At 39.0% G+C, this 20648-nt stretch overlaps 6 protein-coding genes across 7 annotated transcripts; 4 read left to right on the top strand and 2 right to left on the bottom strand.

Moving 5' to 3' along the window:
* The first annotated feature begins 640 nt into the window (after positions 1–640).
* Positions 641–5764, top strand: lcmt1 (leucine carboxyl methyltransferase 1). Its single transcript, XM_029135239.3, has 11 exons — positions 641–1029; positions 1181–1272; positions 1641–1762; positions 1893–1969; positions 2746–2807; positions 2924–3026; positions 3693–3813; positions 3945–4046; positions 4492–4583; positions 4896–4993; positions 5143–5764. Exons 1-11 carry the CDS (start codon positions 944–946, stop codon positions 5163–5165), a joined length of 978 nt encoding a protein of 325 aa, XP_028991072.1. The 5' UTR covers positions 641–943; the 3' UTR covers positions 5166–5764.
* Positions 5765–6234: 470 nt separating this feature from the next.
* aqp8a.1 (aquaporin 8a, tandem duplicate 1) lies at positions 6235–9213 on the top strand. Its single transcript, XM_029135240.3, has 5 exons — positions 6235–6614; positions 6706–6832; positions 6915–7123; positions 7813–7947; positions 9066–9213. The coding sequence occupies exons 1-5, from the start codon at positions 6358–6360 to the stop codon at positions 9106–9108; spliced, it is 771 nt and encodes a 256-aa protein (XP_028991073.1). The 5' UTR covers positions 6235–6357; the 3' UTR covers positions 9109–9213.
* A 1058-nt stretch (positions 9214–10271) lies between these two features.
* On the top strand, positions 10272–12539 carry aqp8a.2 (aquaporin 8a, tandem duplicate 2). The gene is made up of 5 exons (XM_029135097.3): positions 10272–10849; positions 10949–11075; positions 11179–11393; positions 11795–11929; positions 12011–12539. Exons 1-5 carry the CDS (start codon positions 10593–10595, stop codon positions 12054–12056), a joined length of 780 nt encoding a protein of 259 aa, XP_028990930.1. The 5' UTR covers positions 10272–10592; the 3' UTR covers positions 12057–12539.
* On the bottom strand, positions 12340–13190 carry hbae5 (hemoglobin, alpha embryonic 5). The gene is made up of 3 exons (XM_029135101.3): positions 13031–13190; positions 12741–12948; positions 12340–12563 (listed from the first exon to the last, which is right to left on the bottom strand). Exons 1-3 carry the CDS (start codon positions 13123–13125, stop codon positions 12435–12437), a joined length of 432 nt encoding a protein of 143 aa, XP_028990934.1. The 5' UTR covers positions 13126–13190; the 3' UTR covers positions 12340–12434.
* Positions 13191–14961: 1771 nt separating this feature from the next.
* Positions 14962–15766, top strand: hbbe2 (hemoglobin beta embryonic-2). 2 transcript variants are annotated; one of them, XM_029135100.3, is made up of 3 exons: positions 14963–15119; positions 15224–15446; positions 15543–15766. In XM_029135100.3, the coding sequence occupies exons 1-3, from the start codon at positions 15028–15030 to the stop codon at positions 15669–15671; spliced, it is 444 nt and encodes a 147-aa protein (XP_028990933.1). In that variant the 5' UTR covers positions 14963–15027; the 3' UTR covers positions 15672–15766. The 2 variants fall into 2 exon arrangements, with proteins under 2 accessions (XP_028990931.1, XP_028990933.1); XM_029135098.3 differs by having other exon boundaries at positions 14962–15119; positions 15224–15766.
* Positions 15767–17454: 1688 nt separating this feature from the next.
* Positions 17455–19160, bottom strand: zgc:163057 (Hemoglobin subunit alpha-D-like). The gene is made up of 3 exons (XM_029134767.3): positions 18925–19160; positions 18365–18569; positions 17455–17691 (listed from the first exon to the last, which is right to left on the bottom strand). The coding sequence occupies exons 1-3, from the start codon at positions 19014–19016 to the stop codon at positions 17563–17565; spliced, it is 426 nt and encodes a 141-aa protein (XP_028990600.1). The 5' UTR covers positions 19017–19160; the 3' UTR covers positions 17455–17562.
* Positions 19161–20648: the final 1488 nt, after the last annotated feature.

The raw sequence follows: 20648 nt of genomic DNA on the forward strand, positions 1-20648 counted from the left end.
TATGAAGAGTGCCACATCATTCTTGTATTCTTTCCAGATCGTAATAAGTCAGACAAACTAAAAGAGAAAGATTAAAAATTAATTCAGGTCACTGAGGTCTTTAGCACAGTACTGGATATATCTGTATATGTCCATGTCTCATATTAACAACAGGGATAAAGGCTATTCTGTGAAAATTATTACAGGCTTGTAGTTGCTCTGTGTCCTTCTCCGTAATAGCAAATTGATTTAATGCATTTGCTAAGGATAATGTCTTTAATCTGATTACATGCTGTACTTTCCACTGATGAATTCTCGATTGTTTCAGTAACATGAGTCATTCCCAGGAAAGTGCTTTGTAGTGGCTTTGTAGATGTTTGTAAAGCAAATACCTTTCTTCACGTGGGAATTAATGGGCATCCTGTCTTTATTGTGAGACTGTGATTCAGCATTCTGTTCCACTTTGATGATTTCTGCTAACCTTTCAGATAAAAGCCTTTTAGCTGCTAGTTTTTGTACTTAAGTCTACAAAAGTTAAGTTAAGTGGAATAATCTAACAATACTAGCAACGGCTACCAGCACGGCACAAAGCTCTGACAGATATTCTGCAATAAAAATACTGCGGTTTATGTGACACTTTTAATCTGAAATATTCTAACCGGATGTGGCTTTTATTTGCTTCCGGGAGAAGGTTCGCGTACAGTAAGCAGTTTGTTACCCAGCAAAATATAACTATCTCACAATTTGTTTGCTTTCATAGTTTCCATCCCGATATTTATGTTTATTTTACGCGAGTGCTTGAGCAACTGAACTATGCTCACAGGTTAATTGTTATTTTTTTTACTTGAAACACTTGTTTAAAAATGTCCTGCTGTCAAAACAAGCTAAAGCTAGCTTTGAGGAGCTAGAAGAGCATGCAACCGATTTAGTGTTGACTACATAACATTAGACCAGAGTAGCAATAATGGCCACTCGGAAGACCTTCACAGACTCGGACACTGCAGATGAAGCAGTGAGGGCGACGTGTGACGATGCAACGACATGCAAAAGGTAGTACCCATTAATTATTATGAGACTAAAAAAAGGCGAAAATCACAAATTTGTGCAGAGACTGGTCTTGATTTGTTCGGATTAAATGTTTGTTTGTTTTTAAAACGTTAATAATTTGACAGTTCTTCTAATTTGTTACTTGTTGTCCTAGGTTTGCTACCAGTAAAGGCTACTGGAAGGACCCATACATCCAGTACTTCACAAGATCTCCAGGAGAGCGAAAAGCACCTGAAATCAACAGAGGCAAGTTTTACAGCGTCCACTTTGAGGAATTTTGTGTTTACTCCTTTAATGGACATTGCCTCTCTTCATCATAAAAATATAATGAGTGTAAAGCTTTAATGATTATTAGCATGATCTGTAGCAGGTTACACTATATACTGCTCAGTTAAACAAATATGTGCAGTGTCTGTAGAAGAGTAAAGAGAATAATAAGTTATTAACACCACTTAACAGCTGACCCTGTCAACAGTAAACCCGACCAGGGACCCAGATGCAGTGTTTATCGTGCCTTTCTATCTGTTCGTCAGCTTGCTTTTAGAATTTAGCTGCCATATTTCTGAAATGACCTGAAATTTATTATTTATTTTCCTTCTCATCTCATTTGATAGGGTACTATGCTCGTGTTCAAGGGGTAAACCATCTCCTTAATACATTTATAAAGAAAGCTAATTGTGACTGTCAAGTAATCAACCTTGGGGCTGGATTGGACACAACATTCTGGAGACTCAAGGTAGAGATTTGCTGCACTAGGGTTTTACCTATACACCCTGATTTAACATTTAATTTTTCTGTCAGACTTTTCTACGCTGTTACTCACATCATGGGTCTTTAGCTTGTGTGTATATCTTTATTTGTGATAGGATGAAAATTCCCTACCGAGGAAGTTTTTTGAAGTCGACTTTCCAACTGTTGTTGCCAGGAAAATACACAATATTAAGTAAGGAAATTATGTTGTTGTTATTATTATAGATCTGGTACCAAGAAATGTAACCTTTAACTTCTACAATCTGTACATTAAGCAACACACCTGTTTGTTCATGCTTTGATTGCAATGCAAATTAAGATCTGTAGGGGGAGACAGAGACAAAGTAAGCTCAGCTGAAAGAATTTAAAAAGCAAAAGAGAGTTTGCTATTACTGTCATACAGAGTATGATATACGTTTATACATTTTCAGTTCATGTAATCAATTTGTGCATATAGTTTTTTCTGTGTATCTACTATTGATAACATTTTGTTCCATATCATTTTCTTATTTCTACTCTTGATTAAGAGTGCTGTCGAATAACCTGATGATGATTTTGAGACCATAATGTATTTTCTTTCTTAACCCCAAAATATTATACTTACATGTGTGTTAAATCCTGGGCCTTCCATCAAATCAAAAATTTTGTAACAGATTATCCTCACAGGGTCTTTGCGGTCTGTACAGGTCATGTTGGGGTTTTTTATCAACAACAAATGCTCAAATCAGATAAAGTAATAGTTTAATGTGAAAAAATGAAGGAAAAATTTGGTAAACTTCCTGTTTGGTTTTGTATTACTAGTAACTTCTAACATCAACCGAAATTGTAACTTTCAGCTATATTGCTCGAAGTTACTTAAGATAGATGTAATTGCTGTAACATGTATGTGTAAATATTTGGGGAAAAGCTTTTAAAACACGTTTGCATTTTTGCTTATAATTTTCAATTTTTCTTTTCATTCTTCTCCAGAACGAAACCGCCATTGTCCAAACCTATCATCGAAACCCACTCTACAGACTCTTTACTCTTAGGTAGTGTACAATGCTCTGGTTATAACCTCACCATTTCATGTCACATCAACGAGTATAAATAAAATAAATAATTGCCTATTTAATGTCACAAACCTATTTTTGATTTGATGTCACAGATGCCCACAGTTTGGACTCGGACCGTTACTGTATCATCGGTGCAGATCTCAGAGACGTTTCTAATTTGGATGAGAAACTGAAGAAGTTCCAGCTTAATCCGGAGTAAGTGTTTTGTGTGATTGGTTTCAATATTCTATTCCATATTAGTCATAAATAATTGGTTAGATTTTAAAACATGCGTCAACCTGAGACAGGAATCTGCCTGTACTGCTCTGTAACAGTTATCATTTTCTCAGCATGTTTTTAGAGGTCTAAGAATTTAAGCTTATCTGTGTCTTTTCTCGCTGTAAGAAACTGAAGATAAGTAACTCTACCAAGTGTCTGCATTGCTGTAATGCAGATTTTGTGTTTGACATTTGGGGCCTAGAAGTGTACCCCACCCAAAATGTTTGTTTTGACTTATAAGAGAGGCCCCTGCATTAGTATGTTTTAAAAGAGATATTTTCATATTGTACGTTGTTACCAGGTGCTTTTCCAACCACCTTTGAAGCTCACTTGGTGTTTGATGCTTGTGTAATGTAGCACTTACACACATGCACAAGGCCACGTTTATTTTTAAAAACATTTATCCCAAGGTTTCAACGGTCCTTAACTACAAACAACAAACACTTGGTTTTATTTAACAAAATTAAAGCATTGGTCATTCACCTTAAAGATACCAATTGCTGTATTCTTGGGTTTTAGTTTGATTGGCACTATACAGTAGGCGCCACATCTAATTCCTTGGTTGTCTTGTGCAAGCTGATTCTGATTCTGACTCATTTACAGATTACCTACTTTATTCCTGTCAGAGTGTGTGCTGGTTTACATGACACCATCTCAGTCCTCAAACCTTGTTCACTGGGCAGCAGAAACGTTTCACACCGCCATGTTCATCAACTATCAACAGGTAAAGTAAACTGTACCTGCTAAGGCAACACAACTTGTTAGACTTGTCACAGGTAAAATGTATCTGGATTGTGTATTCTTTCTCAAAGAGGCCACATAATGCTTTGTCCATTCATCCCTGTCTGGGTCCAGGTAAACATGAGCGACCGATTTGGCCAGGTGATGATCGAGAACCTGCAGAGACGCAACTGTAGCTTGGCAGGAGTGGAGACCTGTCAATCTCTGGACTCTCAGGTGATGCTATGCACATTTTGTCAACAGCAATACTGAATAAACCCATTCGCAATATTACTTAAAGGTTATGTGATTTAGAGTTGTAGTTGAAGTGTAAGGGATTTGATCCTCTGTGACCAACAACAACTCAATGATACACAGCGTAACCTGTGTCAGTTTACCTGTGATTGTAGCATCAAAAATAAAAACACAATTAAGAAAGAATCATTAAATGTTTTTGCTTTTTTAGTTTTGACCTTGGCACACCTTATACAACATGGCAATTGCGCCACAATAACTGTATAAAAAGTAATAAGGGAGCGTGGACTGGGCTATGAGTTGGTTATTAAAACAACAAAAAATACAGTTGCAGGCGCAATTAGCAGGTGTTTCTTGCTGTGGTTTTAAGGTTTTTCTTCTATTAATGATATGCAGAGATTACACTGATAATGCATGGTGTTTACAGACGGAGTGGTTTCTGAAGACTGGCTGGGAACATGCTGATGCTCTGGACATGATGACAATCTACAGTCTGCTCCCTCAAGAGGATATAGCGAGGTAACACTGGCTTAACATGATATACTGCAGTATCTGTGAAAGATCATTGCTATTACAGTACATTTTTCCTTTCTGTAAAGTAACCGCACATGCAGTCATTTCATCATTTCCACACACAATTCAATCATATATGATAGGTCAGAATTATTTTCCATTTGGGTGTATATAAACTTCATTATATAATATAATAATATAATCATCATATAATGCACTGGAATGTGTCAATGTGCTTATCTTCAAATTCTTTGGTGCTTTTTTTATGATTGCATAAGAAGAAAAACTGAATAGATATTAAAACATTATTCTTTGCAGAATTGAGAAACTGGAGTTCCTGGATGAGAAGGAACTGTTGCAGCAACTTCTTCAACACTACAGCATATGTTGGGCCACTAAAGACAAACTTAAGCTGGGTAATGCACAAATCATATAAAACTACAGCATAAGCAACTCTGCTTTGATTTACTTTGTATATACTTATTTGTTAATGTCTAAATTTGCAATTTGTGTTTACTTTGAATGAATATCATTTATAATAGCATGTCCTGTTCTGTTCCCTTAGGTTTGTCGCAGCTGACATTTTAATTGCTACTAAAACTGCTTCATTGTTTGAATCCATTTCACATGTCAGTGCCACGAGAAGGACAACACACGCACATACACACACACACAACAACACACATACACACACAACCACACTCACAAAGTGCTTGTTTGGGAGCAGCTCAAGTAGGAAGACTCTCAGCGTCAGCAGAAAAAGTGTGTCCTTCGTGTAGAAGATAAGATTTTACCGTGAGACCTGTGAAGAGATTTGTCAGATCACTGGCACTGGATTAACAGCGGTAAACAAGTCAAACAAGAATGTTTGTTGCCTGAAGAAGTTCATATGTTGGTCCTGAAGACGTTCATGACACTTTACACACAATATTGTTCCGTTGTCTTTTTGAACTCATTTTGTTGCAGAACGTGTGTGCTTGCTGCTATGTCAAACTGCAAAAAAAAAAATTAATGAATATGAAACTGCTGCTTAATTTGCATTTGCCTCTAAATGTTATTCTGCTCTTGCTTCTGAGCAAAGAGAACATGAACAACCGTCAGTTTGAAATAGATTAGATTATGATATGTGCTGTTGATATGTGTTGTTGAAGTGCGGATGAATAAAGAAAATGTCATTTTATGTATGACCACGTGATGCTTTTATGGACTTTGTGATAGACTTCATAAAATCACTAGCTATCAGTTGGGTAATCTGCAGGTGGGGGGTGAACCCAAGAAAGATATCGCTATAATAAAAATGAAAAGTGAATAGTTATTGTGTATTGTCCAACAAGTTAAATACTGTTTCTGATAAGGTTTAAAATGTATGAAACCTCATCAGAAAAAAAACTTGTTTTACTTTCTCTATTTTTTAAAGATAAGTTTGTCCAGCAAACGTATCTCTTCCTACATAGCTATGAACAACTTAGCTGAAATTGATATTTTATTGGTGTAAAAAGAATGATAAGTTGTTGAGTGATCAGATACCTGTCATTCTTATCTTGTTATCAGATTGTGCTTGTGTTCTGCACAACTAATAATTTTATTAGCTCCTCCTTATTCTGCCCAACAATCTCAGGAGGATACATCATAGTGTATGAAGGTGGGGCCTCAGATAACAAAAAAAGAAGCCTGTTGCCTCGTGGATCATCCCCAAGATCACTCATCTGCAGATCTGTGCGCTCGTCAGTCCAGGCACAGGCGCCTGTGGTCCACCAGCAGAGCGAGAGGTCCTGGCACCATGACAGAAACCCAAGCGAAGACCGAGACCTTCACAGTAACAGGGATGGCCGAGGCGGCGGCCGAGAGCGTTAACAGGAGGAGACGCACGTATGAGCAGTATGTGCAGCCCTGCCTGGCCGAGCTGTTCGGAACCACCATGTTCGTGTTTGTGGGCTGCGCGTCTGTTATTGCAAACGGAGCAATGTCTGTCCTGCAGCCTGCTGTGGGACACGGACTGGCGCTGGGAGTGATCATCATGGTTTTGGGGCAAATTAGGTAAAGAATACATGTAACTTTCACGCGTCTAATAAGTTCATTATAATCCAAACGATTATGTGTCTGTTTCTGTCATTCTGTTTCACTGCAGTGGGGGACACTTTAATCCTGCAGTGTCTTTAAGTGTTTACCTGTGTGGAGGGATGAAGCTGGTTCTGCTGATTCCCTACATTCTGGTTCAGATGTTAGGAGGGATCATTGGTGCCGGTTTGGTCAAGGTAACAAAACACTGGAAAGTCGTGATAACTGCTAGAGAATATTACCTTTAGCAGGCCACGTGTTGAACGGCTGTGCTTCCAGGCGGTGTACAATCCCGGGGTTTATGATCTCTCCAGTGGAGGGGCCTTCGTGGTCTCCGAAGGCGAGTTGGTCAGATGCACGCTGGCAGAGGTGATGATGAGCCTGCTGCTCACCACAGTGGTGTGCATGGGGGCCGTGAACAGACAAACCAGTACGCCAGTGGCCGGTTTCTGCATCGGTCTCACTGTGACAGCCAACATAATCGCTGGGTAAGAGCCTCGGAAGCAGGCGCCAAGGGTGTGCTTTGGATGATGCATTTGTGTAGAGGACCGAGTAGGTAATCACATCACAACTTGTTACAGTATTAACAGCTTCTTTTAATATCAAGGACAAAGCAGCAAAACAAAAGTTTGTATCCGTAGGAAGATTATTTTATTAACTGATTACTTAATTGCAATCAATTTAAAGTTGTGCGGCTTGTCATGAGGAACTTAATCTAGAAATCAATAAGAGCTATTAAACTACTTCACTTACCTAAATCTGCATGCAAGGTGGAAACTAGGGCTCGTCTACAGGAATTAAAAGCAACATGGCAAAAGATACACTAGCGGCAGTTATTGGGATCCTTCACGATTCAAAGCTTTATGACAGCATGACAACAAGACGACCTCACCCCAGAGGAGAGGTGGGAGACACTAAAGGTGGTCCGATGACTAAAGTTTAACTTTTGGCCATTACTTGACTAAACACGACCAACCAATAAACACCAAGGTCATCGGCATAGTTTATTATTAAGTATCAGATGAATATCAGTGTTTATTAGCAACCTGTTAATTGCAATGCTATCCAGGGACAACACATCAACGCTGCGCCTACAGTATGTAGCACTGTATTAATCTTGCCAACAGAATGGTATTAAAGGTGTTTTATTGATGACCTGCGCTGGCTGTCGTTTCAGAGGGTCAATCTCTGGCGCCTGCATGAACCCTGCCAGAGCGTTCGGTCCTGCGGTGGTTGTCAATCACTGGACTCATCACTGGGTCTACTGGGTTGGACCAATTTGTGGTGCTCTGCTCACCGTCAGCTTTCTCAGGTATGATACAGTACCGGTTTGAACTAAGCTGCACAGTAAATATAATTTGTCTCACTGTTCACAGACAGTTGAAACGCTGACATTTGATCTTTTGTATTGATATTTATGGGTTTGAACAACCTGTGTATTACATTTTCTCAATTTACAACAAAGAAAAAGTACTATTTTTAACCACAGATGAAGTTTAGGGAAAGAGGTTCTGTGCACTGACATGTACAGTACTATGTAGCTACTTTGCATGTATCATTATAGTTGCATGACATGTAACATGATTTACATATTATTGCTAGTCTGAAACAAAAAACTTTATTAATCCCTGAGAGAAATTGTTTTGCTTATGATTGCTTTCACAGACAGGAAGAAAATTAAAAATAGTAAAAAATATTACCAACGACAGACATGTAATATGCATACATGTACCATATACATACATATGTATACACATATACCTGCTTATACAGCAACACATCTACATGTAAACACACATTCATATCAAATTACTTTGTAAGTGCATACATATACACATGTACTATGCTATACAGATACAGGTTGAATCTTACAGAGGGAGGAGTTGTACAGGCTGATGGCACCGGTAGGAAGGATCTCCGCTGGCGTTCTGTGGAGCACGTAATACTGATCAGCCTGTGGCTGAAGGTGCTCCTCTGTCCAGCCACACACTGTGTAGGGGGGTGTTGTCTAGGATAGAGAGGAGTTGGACCAGCATCCTCCTCTCAGCTACAGCATGTAGGGGGTGCAGCTCCACCCTCAGAACAGAAGCAGCCCTCCTCATTCTTAAAATGTTATTAAATCATACTAATTGTCAGTCAGTGAGTCGTCTCGGATGCAGTTTGAGGAGTTCAGGGAGAGTGCCCTTAATTCTGGAGTATTTTAGTATCTCACCCTCAACAGGCAGATTCATGACAGATGCCCATGTAACGAGTGCTGTCCACTTGGCGTGACCCTGCAGCCACTAAAGGGCTCAGCCAAGTGTACTCTAGTCACTACAGTCTACTTATAGTCATGTGTTTTAGACTTCAGGCACATGTTCATTCTCTGCTTCTTATTTGTTGGAATACAAATTCTGTACTTTAATAATAATACATGTCTTCTTTTTGCAGGTTGCTGTTTGGTGACCACAAGACTCGAATTTGGCTGAAGTGAAATGTTATTTCTTATAACTTTGTCAGCAAAGTGTATTTGTATAAATTCTGTTTATATTACTACCATGTTTGTATTTGATGATTTAATAAAGTCTTGTTGATGCGATACCACCTGATTACCTGTGTTTAAAAATGGCTGGAAAACATACAGACATAATTGAAAAGCAATATTCAGCAACTTTAACACATTTTTATCGGCCGCATGTATTATCTGTCTTTTATTCTCAAAGCTGGGTTCAAAGCTCTGAACCAAAATCTCTGCACTGACGGATTTATGGTACAAGGACGAGGCAATACACCAGACAATAAACTTAGATTATGTCATAAAGTGGTGCCCTTTGATCAACTGCAACATGGCAGTAAATATCAAGAAATTGTTTCTAACAAGAGAAATATTTAAAAGTTGTAATATGCATCATCAGAGTGTGCACACATGCAGTGTTTCATAGCTTAAATACCAGTCTCAGCAAAATAGTCCAAGAATTAAATGTGCTCATTATGCAGAAAGACGATAAGTATGACGCACTATAAAATGGATTTATTTCTGATGCAATATCGTACAACTACTTTATGGTTTTATTCGACTGAAGTGGAGCTTTTTATAATTGCTTTATATGATGTTGGCAAGTATAATGTGAAAATATTTTTATAGAGTGTTACAAGGAGGATAAAAGTATTAAATAGTGTCCTTGAAATTTATTATCTGAAACCCTTTTTTTAAAATGTGTTTATTTAACCTACTAAAAAAAAAGAAAAATGTCAACTCCTGAATAAGGAGTTGGCAATAATAAAGCCATCATAAATAATAATGCAGACTTTATTCAAACTATTTGGTCATAAATTTGTATTGAATCATTACACCTGCTCTGGTTGGACCTGGTTGTTTGGTTCCCAGCCTGTCCAAAGGCTCGTGAGATAAACAGGTGAACTCGTGAGATGATTAACAGGAGAATAAACAAGATTCTGATACATACATTTGCTTTTTAAAGAATTGTGGATTATTACACACATTTTATGGATATATAAATGAGCCTAGATGATAAAAAGGTTGGAAACCAGTCATTTAAGTAATCCACATTAGCGTCAGGTTGATGGTCCGGGTCGGTCTTATCTAACTAGGTCACTGACTTATGGACCAGGTGCCTGACCAGCTAAATAGAGTAATGATGAGAAATACAGGCTGGTCTTGACTCAAACACGTCTGACCACAGGGTCCTTGACAAGCTTCTATCCTGTTTAGAACTTGGTTCTGTTAAATATAAACTATTCTAAACATTAGCTGACCTGAACCGGGCAGGTCACTTTGAAATGGGATTATATTCTTGATAGTTTATGACTCGTGACGCGAATATAGCTCAGTGTGCCGTCTGCTGCTGAACCCAGTGCCTGTGAGTTACCCTGCAGCCCGGATCCGGAGTAGAGGCTCTACTCCAGACGAGAGCTGTCCCAGAAGAGGAGATTTATTCCGACCCCTGACCAGCAGCAATGGGAGTTGAGAAAATGGAAATGAAGGAAGCAGCCAGTGCTCTGATGGAGAAGGGAGAGAAGCCGCCTGCGAGCAAACCAAGCAAATACGAGAAGCTGTTCCAACCCTGTGTGGCTGAGTTAGTGGGGACCATGTTCTTTGTTTTCATCGGGTGCGTGTCCGTCATCGAGAACGTGCCGGCGGCCGGGCGGCTGCAGCCTGCGTTGGTGCACGGACTGGCTGTGGCAGTGATGGTGGCAGTCATGGATAACATTAGGTAAAGAAACAGTGTGTCTTGCTTCCATGATGTAATTACTAGTGGCCACTAGTGGGTTCCATGCAGCACTCAGTTATTACTGTTCATTTTCCCTTGCAGTGGATCCCATTTTAACCCTCCCTTCACTATTGCCATCTATCTGTGTGGGGGCATGGAGCTGATCATGGTGGGGCCATACATTGTGAGCCAGCTGATTGGAGGGGTGCTTGGAGCTGGAATGGCCAAGGTCATTTTAAAAAATAGTCCTATTTATTCAAAGTAAAATTGCAAAACGTTGTAGTGTATATTATCTATATTTCGGCTCCTTTGGACAATGTCAACCTTTGCAGATCATGACTCCTGCAGGGCGCTATTTAAATGCCACAGGAGCAGCCTTTGACATCCTGAAGTCGCAGGACCAGCTGTCTGGCGCCATCTTTGGTGAGGTGGCCATGACCTGCCTGGTCACGATGGTGGTGCTGCTGGTGGCGGTCAACAGCAAGACAAAAACCCCTCTGGCTCCGTTCCTGGTGGGCTGCACCGTCATCATCAACGTCTTGGCAGGGTGAGATAAGAGGGCGATGACCATGCTGCTGTGAAGAAAGGAAACAGTTAGTGATGACTCAGGTTAAGCCAACATACAGTATAATCATTTCATTATAAGCAAATATCAAATAAAACAGTTCTAAAATAAATAATGTTAATGTATTAATGTTAATTAAAAATAACCAAATAATATAAAACCCCATGAATTATTTTGGTAAGTCAGAAATAAACATATTGTCACAATTATGCATATATTAATTCGTTTAAAAATATTAATATTTATATTTTATAATAATAATAATTTTATTCATAGGCCTATTTCATTAATTTTTTTTATTATTACTATTTGACAGTCTTTGCGTTTTTAATCATCCCCATATTTTGCTGATTAAAGTTTGCTCATGTTATTAATTGTTACAGAGGCGATATATCAGGGACGTGTCTGAACCCGGCCAGAGCTTTCGGCCCAGCTGTGATGGCCAACTACTGGACGTACCACTGGGTGTACTGGGTCGGTCCCATCGGAGGAGGCGTAGTAGCCGCCGCTCTGCTCAGGTAAGAGAATCCAGACGGGAACCGAGGTGTAAACAGAATGGAATGACGTATTACAACGCCTCTCTCCCTTTTACATTTCAGACTAATCCTCGGGGACAATAAGTTACGACTCGTTATGAAATCATAGCCGTCAACATTATGTGTTTATTACTCGAGCAATATTACCCAACCTGGAACCATTGCCTCTCTCCAGATATCACGAGATATGTGAACGTGTCATAATGTTATGTAATCTGTTCCTCTAGACATTTTTATTATGTATATAAACGGTATGATCACATTGTGGATTTGACATTATCAATAAAAACACAAAACATATGATCGCTTACTTTGTTTTTCTGCCCATAACATGTCCACATAATTAGGACAATCAAATTTTTGACCCATAACATGTTAACACACACAAAAGACGCAGTTGAACAGGTTTATTAATTAGATGCGATTTATTTTTTCATTTGTCTGCATGGGTTTTGGGCTGGGCGCGTGGCAGAGCCTCCGCTGCAGCTCAGCGGTACCTCTCAGAGATACCCAGGGCCACGTTGCCCAGGAACTTGTCCATAGACACGTGAGCCTCGGGGGTGAAGTCAGCGGGGAACAAGTTGGCGATCACCAGGAGAAGGCAGTGAGCCAGGATCTGCACGGAAACAGAACAATTCAAAATGGGTTTATGCTGCGAAATATAATTTATTAATTATATTATTATATTATTATTTTTATTTGATTTGAAATCAAAACCCAGGTCGATGACACGTGTGCGCTAAAAGCAATCTCCTACTCCTACTATCATGAAATGCATGTGTTTTCTCTATACCTTGAAGTTGGCCGGGTCCACCTTGATCTGGAAAGCGTGCTTCTCGCTGAGGTCCAGCAGGCCATTAGTCAGGTCGTCAATCTTGGCCACAGCCAGAGCGACTCCTCCCATGATCGTCTTTCCGTGGCCCTTCACCTGGGCAGAGCCGGAGCTCAGGTCAGCCCAGTGGGAGAAGTAGGTCTTGGTTTGGGGATAGACCACGAGCATCCTTGGTGAGAAGGGAACAATAGGCGTGGAGCGTTTAGTGAACTGTGTGTGAAAAGATTTCCATTGGAACCAGTGACACTTACCTGGATAAAGCATCAGCCCCAATGGCATCTGCGGACTTGGAGATTCTGCTCCACAGAGCCTTGACGGCAGCCTTGTCTTTGTCAGTCAAACTCATGTCGACTTGTTTCTCTAACTCTCTCTCTCGCTGAGTCGGATAGCGTTTGCTGATGGATAATTTGGCGTCCTGCTTAAATTCTTTTGGGTCGGGGGTCCCACCCACGGGGACGCGTGCCAAGCCGCGACCGCTGACGCAGATGGCACCCGGCCTCCGAGCCTGATAGAAGCTTCACTGGCTGGATGCCAGTCAAATAGGTGATATCAGCTGCTCGCACCGGGGCGTCACTTTGGAAAGGACGAAAATTTGAGTTTAACTTGAAACAATTCTGACACGGGGTCTCAACGGGTCGTTAGTTAATGAAATAGTTTCCTTTGAGCTTTAGTGGGTTTAGGTCACAGACGTCGGCAGTGATGTCAAGTGCCGACATAAAGCGATGAGAGGCTTTACTGTACGTACGTCCAAGAAAATGACGTTATGCTATATACTTACAAATAGATTACAAAATCTTTATATTAATTATCCGATTTAAAATGAAACATTGATTTCTTATTAGAGTTTCTACTTTTGCTCTAAGTCCGTATAGTCCAGTAGCTCCATAACCTCACAACGCAGAAAAATTGTTTTAGTACAAGCAAAATTTTTACACAGATTTAAAACGTTAAAGTGCATTAAATTAGGAATTTTCGTTTTTGTTCCGTTTTTGTTTATTGTTTAAAGACATTTAACACATATACGGTTCACTGAGTTTGTTTAAAATACCTGGACCTACTCCAGTTTAAAATTTCCTCTTTCATTTAATCTCAGAAGCGCGTGTCCTTTTCTGCATTTTAAACATTCCTTCAAAGTTAGTCAGTAAAATATATACATTTTAAGGGTTTAGCATTAATATCTCCCTTAAAATACAAATAAAAAGTGAGTCTTATCGAACTACAGCTGTTAAGGCAGCACGAGATTTATCTGTGATTGATTCTCCTTAATGCGACTACTTTTGGCATTGGCTATTAATTTATATCCTATCAACAGCGCTTAACGCCTTTATCAAAGCGCTCAAGTATTTTCTTAACCAAAACACAGCGAGAGTTCGAGCACCGAGTGTTTGGGTGGAGGGGGCGCTGCCGCAGATAATACCGGCATGTTCGCACAGATAACAGCTGGGGTATGAAACGCTCTGTCAAGAGACAAGCGTGAACTCGGTGGCTTTTAGGACAAAGATCAATACAATTAAATAAGATTTAAAATGTCATAATTATTTTTTCTGACATTGTAAGATACATTATATTGTACATTCATTATTTTGGGGAAAAACGGAAAATTGGATTTAATTATTTTTTTAGGAAAACAAATTGTTTTGTTATTAGCTTTTTATAATAAAAACGTCTTATGTTAATGTTTTTATGACCAAATATAGTAATCTAATAGTCATTTGTTTTTTTTCTGCTCCACTGAAAAGCTTTTTCTTCTACAGGACATTAAGCAATAAAATGAAGACACCGGAGATAAGAACTTTCAGGTTCCAAATTTAACTCTGAAAACACGATATTCATTAACCACAGTGAAATCAGGAGCTTAACACTGTTTTGTTAAAACTAATGTAAGGATGCAGTGTGTGTTCATGTGAAACTGTGTGATGAGAAATAATTCTAAATAATTCTAACTCTCCTAGTTTTCCGTCACACAAGTTCATATTTATATTTTTTTGCAAAAGTTCGATCTCACGTTCTCTAACGGAAGAACAGATTTTGATGTTGTAGAAAAAATTCTAGAACCTTCTCAGTTTTACGAACACACAGAAACGTCTGGAAAAGCGTGTTCTTTATCGGATGCTGCGCATCTCCAGCCTATTAGCGACCCCGGCTTCTTTTGGGTGGAGGGCGCCTTGGGGCGTTTAAATAGACGCGGGTTGAGCAGAGCAGTATTCAGCTTTTTTCTTCAAGCCTGAACGCAAAAACAAGAGCAGCCATGGTTGAGTGGACTGAGCAGGAGCGCAGCATCATCACCGGCATCTTTGCCAACCTCAGCTACGAGGAGATCGGACCCAAGGCTCTGGTCAGGTAAGACACACATATGAATATAATTATAAATAAAAGCGTTCTTCTCGTACAGATACTGTAGACTGGGACTTTTAACCAACTCACGCCCCCCCCCCCCCCGGCAGGTGTCTGATCGTCTACCCCTGGACTCAGAGGTATTTCAGCTCCTTCGGTAACCTCTACAACGCCGAGGCCATCAGGGGCAACCCCAACGTGGCAGCTCACGGCATCAAGGTGCTCCACGGTCTGGACCGGGCTGTGAAGAACATGGACAACATCAAGGCCACCTATGCCGAGCTGAGCGTCCTGCACTCCGAGAAGCTGCACGTCGACCCCGACAACTTCAGGGTAAGTTCTGCGGGATTACAACAAATGCACAGCGCACACCTGAAGGCCGATCGGTTGGTGTCACGTCGTCTGACGTTTCCCCTGTTCCTCCACCAGCTGCTGGCTGACTGTCTGACCATTGAAATCGCCGCCAAACTGGGCACCGCCTTCACCGCAGACACGCAGGCCGCTTTCCAGAAGTTCCTGGCTGTGGTGGTGTCCGCCCTGGGAAGGCAGTACCACTAAACCCAGCACCTGGACACGTTAAGGAGACCCGATGTCTGTCCACACGTCATATGTGTCTCTTCCATAAAGAAATAAAAGACAATAGGCAATAATGACTTGTTTTCCTTTGCTTTTTTACGTGTGCGCAATTACGCGCAGTCACATTACACCGATACCTGGGACAATTTGAACAGAGAAAAGCAAACGTACAAACGAATAAAAACAGCGTCATAAACATAAGAATACGATTTTTACTGACAGGACAAGACACGACTCTAACGTGAAAGTCAATCGTATTTCTATAAATGTTGCTGAATATTTAAAATATATTTAGGTATTTAGTCTTCAAAACAATTAAATATATCAATGTGCTGTTGTTTTATACATAAAAAAAACATTTTTATTTTAAACCGGTATTGAATTTAAAATGTAACATGTACTTTGCCTTTTACATTTCTCTTATTGTCTATTAAATATTTACATTAATGTTTAATGTAGTGCATAGTTAAACTAAAAAAATGTTAAAAAACAATAATTAAAAAAATTGGAAAATTAAAACCGCATTTAATACAATTGCCTGCCTGAAAACACAAATGCAATATTTCCAACATACATCATGCAGCTCATGGTTCCACCAGCAGGGGAACTATGAGTACGTATTAAAATCGAAGTCTGGACACTTAATTTTAGGCTTCTGTAGCGTCTATCTTACTTTAGTAAAACCTTATTGGTGGTGGCAGCTCATTTGATTTTCAATCGCATGCTATTGTAAGATTATGTTGCGTTTCGTTAAATTTTACATATTAAATAGAACTATAAAAAAAATAAAATTGAGCGGTAGGACACGTTTAATACCACGCACACCTCCAAAATTTGTAGTCTATTATGTGACCTATAGTTTTTTTCACAGTTTGCTGTCACTTTATCAATCTTCTTATGTGCAGAAGTATTTTCTATGTCCTTTAACCGCTGAATTTTAATATCAATTTACAATTTAAATTTATTTATGAAACCATTTTGTCGGCCACATGACTTCCGGTGTGGGGACCTTTATTTTGTAGGTGCTGTTTCCGTTTTGTGTATCCCTTTCCATTTTCTCTAACTTGTCCTCTATGAGCGAGCGTTTTCAAGTGCGATTCCAAAAAACTGGAACATAAATATAATAATAATAAAATAAATATTATAATAAATATAAATATTATAAATATATAATAAGACGTAAAAAACAACAGAATGCAACAACAACAGACATTTATATTTGCAGCTTACATTAAGAACATTGTGAGATTTGGAAACAGACATTTTACCATTTCATGAAAAATGTTAGCTCATTTTAAATTTGATGGCAGGAAGACGTTTCAAAAAAGTTGGCTATGTGGCAACAAAACCTGAAAAAGTAATCCATCCATCCATTTTCATCTGCCTAACCTGCCTATTAAAGTTGCAAAGAAAAGTAAAAACACTCCGAGGGGCATTTGGCAAATTCATAGCTGGTGATAAAGGGGGTCTGAAGCATATTACATTTAAAAGGGAGGAACAACTTAAGCTACAGCGCTACAGTACAAAATGATATTCACCCTCTTCTGGTAGAAAGAATATTTTCCATAAAATGGCCCATCTGATGTGTTGATGAGACTTGCAAATCACTGAATTCTGCTTTTATTAATGTTTTAAACATAATCTTGGTGGAGTTGTGGTTGTAAATGCTACACACAAAAAAACACAGTTTATTTTAGTAAGTTGCTGGTCCATATGTGTAAATACAGAAAAGCTTGTGTAGTACTCCAACACAACAGATGAAAGATTTCAGGTTCATTGCACATTTTATTATTAAAAATAGTAATACACACAAATAGTTTAAAACATATGTTTTAGCGTAAGAAAGGTTCTTTGTTCGTCTTGTGGCTCGGCCTCATCTGTACTTCTCAGCGAGCACAGCTGCAAACGCTGACAGGTACTTGTCCATCGCTGCATGTGCAATTGGCGTGAAGTCTTCCCCCAGGTGACAGGCCAGGGTGACCAGCATGCACTGAGAGAAGAGCTGCAGGGAAGCCAGAAGTTCAGTCAAGCACAAATGGTTACATTTCTTTTTCAAATCATCCCAAAGCACAAAACAGAACATCATATTTTATTGCACATGTATGTATGTTGAATTAACGTTTCCTTTGAGTGTGTTTTATTTCCCTACTTCCTGCTTTTCTAAGGTAGGATAGTGATGCATGCAACTGGTTATTACTGACTCAGAGACAGAGATCACATTTACATTTCTGTATGTGATTATCCAGATTCCTTTATGAAATGAAAAATTAAAATGTTCCACAAATCAATCGATGTCACAAAAACATAAATCCAAATATGCTGAATTAATATAGGTTGGCAAACAAATAAAAAATAAGAAAAAGAAAATAATATATGTGTTTAGGATTTTATGTCATAGACCAAGAATTTATATCCAGCTCTGATACTAAATAACTAAAGTCCAGTCAAACCATCTGCCTGCAGAAGTCACTTGGTCATTAGTAAAGTCTACCTTTGTGTAATTAATTAATTTTGCCCGTTAGAGGATATTACCGTACAAAGAGCATCATGACGTCTAAGGAGCACAATCAGACACATCTGATCTAATGTTGTACAAACAGCCTGCGAAGAAGAACAATGATGACAGAAGCAGCCGAGAGGCCCGTGTTTTGTTGTTTTACATGAATGACATGCACCTTAAAGTTGGTGGGGTCTATGCGGAGCTGGTACGCATGCAAGGTCTGCAAAGGAGCCAGGCTGACAGTCAGCTGACTGATGTCTTTGGCTCCATCTGCTATGGCCAGCACAATCTTTTTCCCGTGAGTGCGTAGGTGGGAGGAATTAGGACTGATGTCTAGATGAGAAAAGTAGGTCTTGGTGCCTGGGAAGGAGGCGAACATCCTATAGAAAATGGAAATTATATATATATATATATATATATATATATATATATATATATATATATATATATATATATATATATATATATATATATATATATATATATATATATATATATATATATTAAACTTATCTGGTAGTGGTTGCAGTTGAAGCGAATAAACATGTTGTGATTAGTGCTTAGTGATTAGGACCTAATCATCATCATACATTGTATTAGGGTCATTTTCATATACTTTATGTTTATGGTTACTATCAACTCTGTGAGTTATTATTTCAAAGAGAAAATAAATTTTAATTAATTTAATTCTGAAGTAACATATGAACACTTTACTTCAATAGAGGATGGACGTACCTAAGCAGCGCATCTGACCCAATATCTTCGGCCACTGGACTCAGACTTTCCCATATTTCTGCAATGAGCGCCTTCTCCTTCTTTGAGAGCATCGCACTTACCAACAGGGAATTAACAGCGGCGGAACGTACACAGGGAGAGACGACACACCAGGCGACGAGGGCGCGCGGAGCCGTCGTTAATCAACCATTTTATTAAGTTAGTAACGTGGAAATAATTCGCAGGCGACGCGTAAAAGCAGATGAAGCAATAATTCCGTGGCGGCGCCTGTTTTCTTCTCCGTGTTATCGGGCAGCGGCCAGGGAGGGGCGGAGGCTCCGAGCCGCAGATAGCGCCACCGTCTAAGCTGTTGACTTCAAGTCAAGCTTGTGATGGGTCGTCAGATGATCGACGGCAGGTATCTGTTGAATTGATTGGTTGGTTAATATTATTATTTTATTTACTCATTCAGTCTGCCCATAAAAAGTTGAAATTATTTTGGCTTGTATTGAAGAAGTCTCTTAATAAAACAACTTTAGCAATTTATTATCTACCTATTAATATAAATAAATTTTTGAAATAAAACGCTAGCAGGAGGTGGGATTTGTTGGGTTGTTGGGTTTCAATCCATAAAGTGCTAGCGTCAATTGTAAAAGAAAACTGAGTTGAATTAATTATGATGTGGTTCCTAATTTTCCTAGTTTTGAAAAGCACACATGCTGCAGTGTGGAGGCCTGTACAGATAAAGTTTGCCAGCTGCTGCTATCTGAAGCTCCATAAGCTGTTTGTCAAGGAACATTGGGTGTGAGCCCGGCCTGCACTAGATACCAGCCTGAGCACCACCACACACCACATGTTTTAACTGTCAGCATGATGCACAAGTTCATAATGGGGAATTTGGAATGTGATCATGCCTAATAGTGGGGAACATGGAAAATTATATATCACACAGTTGCTCAAACAAATAAAAACCGGCCAGTATTAAAGTTGCAAAGAAGCACTATTCAGTTGTTTTACAGAAATATAAGTTTGCTTAATGTAATTTGTGATATTGTTCATTCATACTAACATACTGCTTTAATAATAAATATTATATTATATAAATAAATTATTCGAAGAGTATTAAATCCTACATCATAATTAAATGATTTATCTCAAACTTAAAGTGAGCGATTAAAAAAATCGCTCAGTCTAAACATTACCAAAGCCTTTACAGTGTCAGACATCACAAGACACAAGGTGAAAAGATATGCAAGTGTGACAATACACAATTACTAACCTAAAACATTTAGCTACATTAAAGCAGAAATTTTGCCTTCCATCTAAAAAATGTGGCTTTTTTGACCCTGACAGGAGGCACTGGGAGCAAGTAACAGACCAGACAACAAGCTCACGTTTAGAAGGTTTATTGAATGGTTCAGCAGATGACGGGTGCAGAGTCAGTCAGTGGATGGAACGTATCCTCCGGCTCGTTGGGAAGTCGAGGATTCCAGTTTAAGGAAAACAACAGAGATGAGAGCAAAGATCTCGGCATGTGAATCAATGACGCTCATATAAGTTAAGTTAAGTCCAACATGTGAAGAAAACATTTGTTTTCGTGGTTTTATTATCTAAATTTGGCTTTCTGAAATATTTGTGCTATTTAAACAAGAAAAATCTCATTCTGTTAATTGTACCAGTAGAGAAGAAAACTGTCTACAGTCAGAACCAAACAATAATAAAAACATATATGTTTCTACTTCAGC

This window comes from Betta splendens, chromosome 19, assembly GCF_900634795.4.
Source record: "Betta splendens chromosome 19, fBetSpl5.4, whole genome shotgun sequence".
NCBI classification, from domain to species: domain Eukaryota; kingdom Metazoa; phylum Chordata; class Actinopteri; order Anabantiformes; family Osphronemidae; genus Betta; species Betta splendens.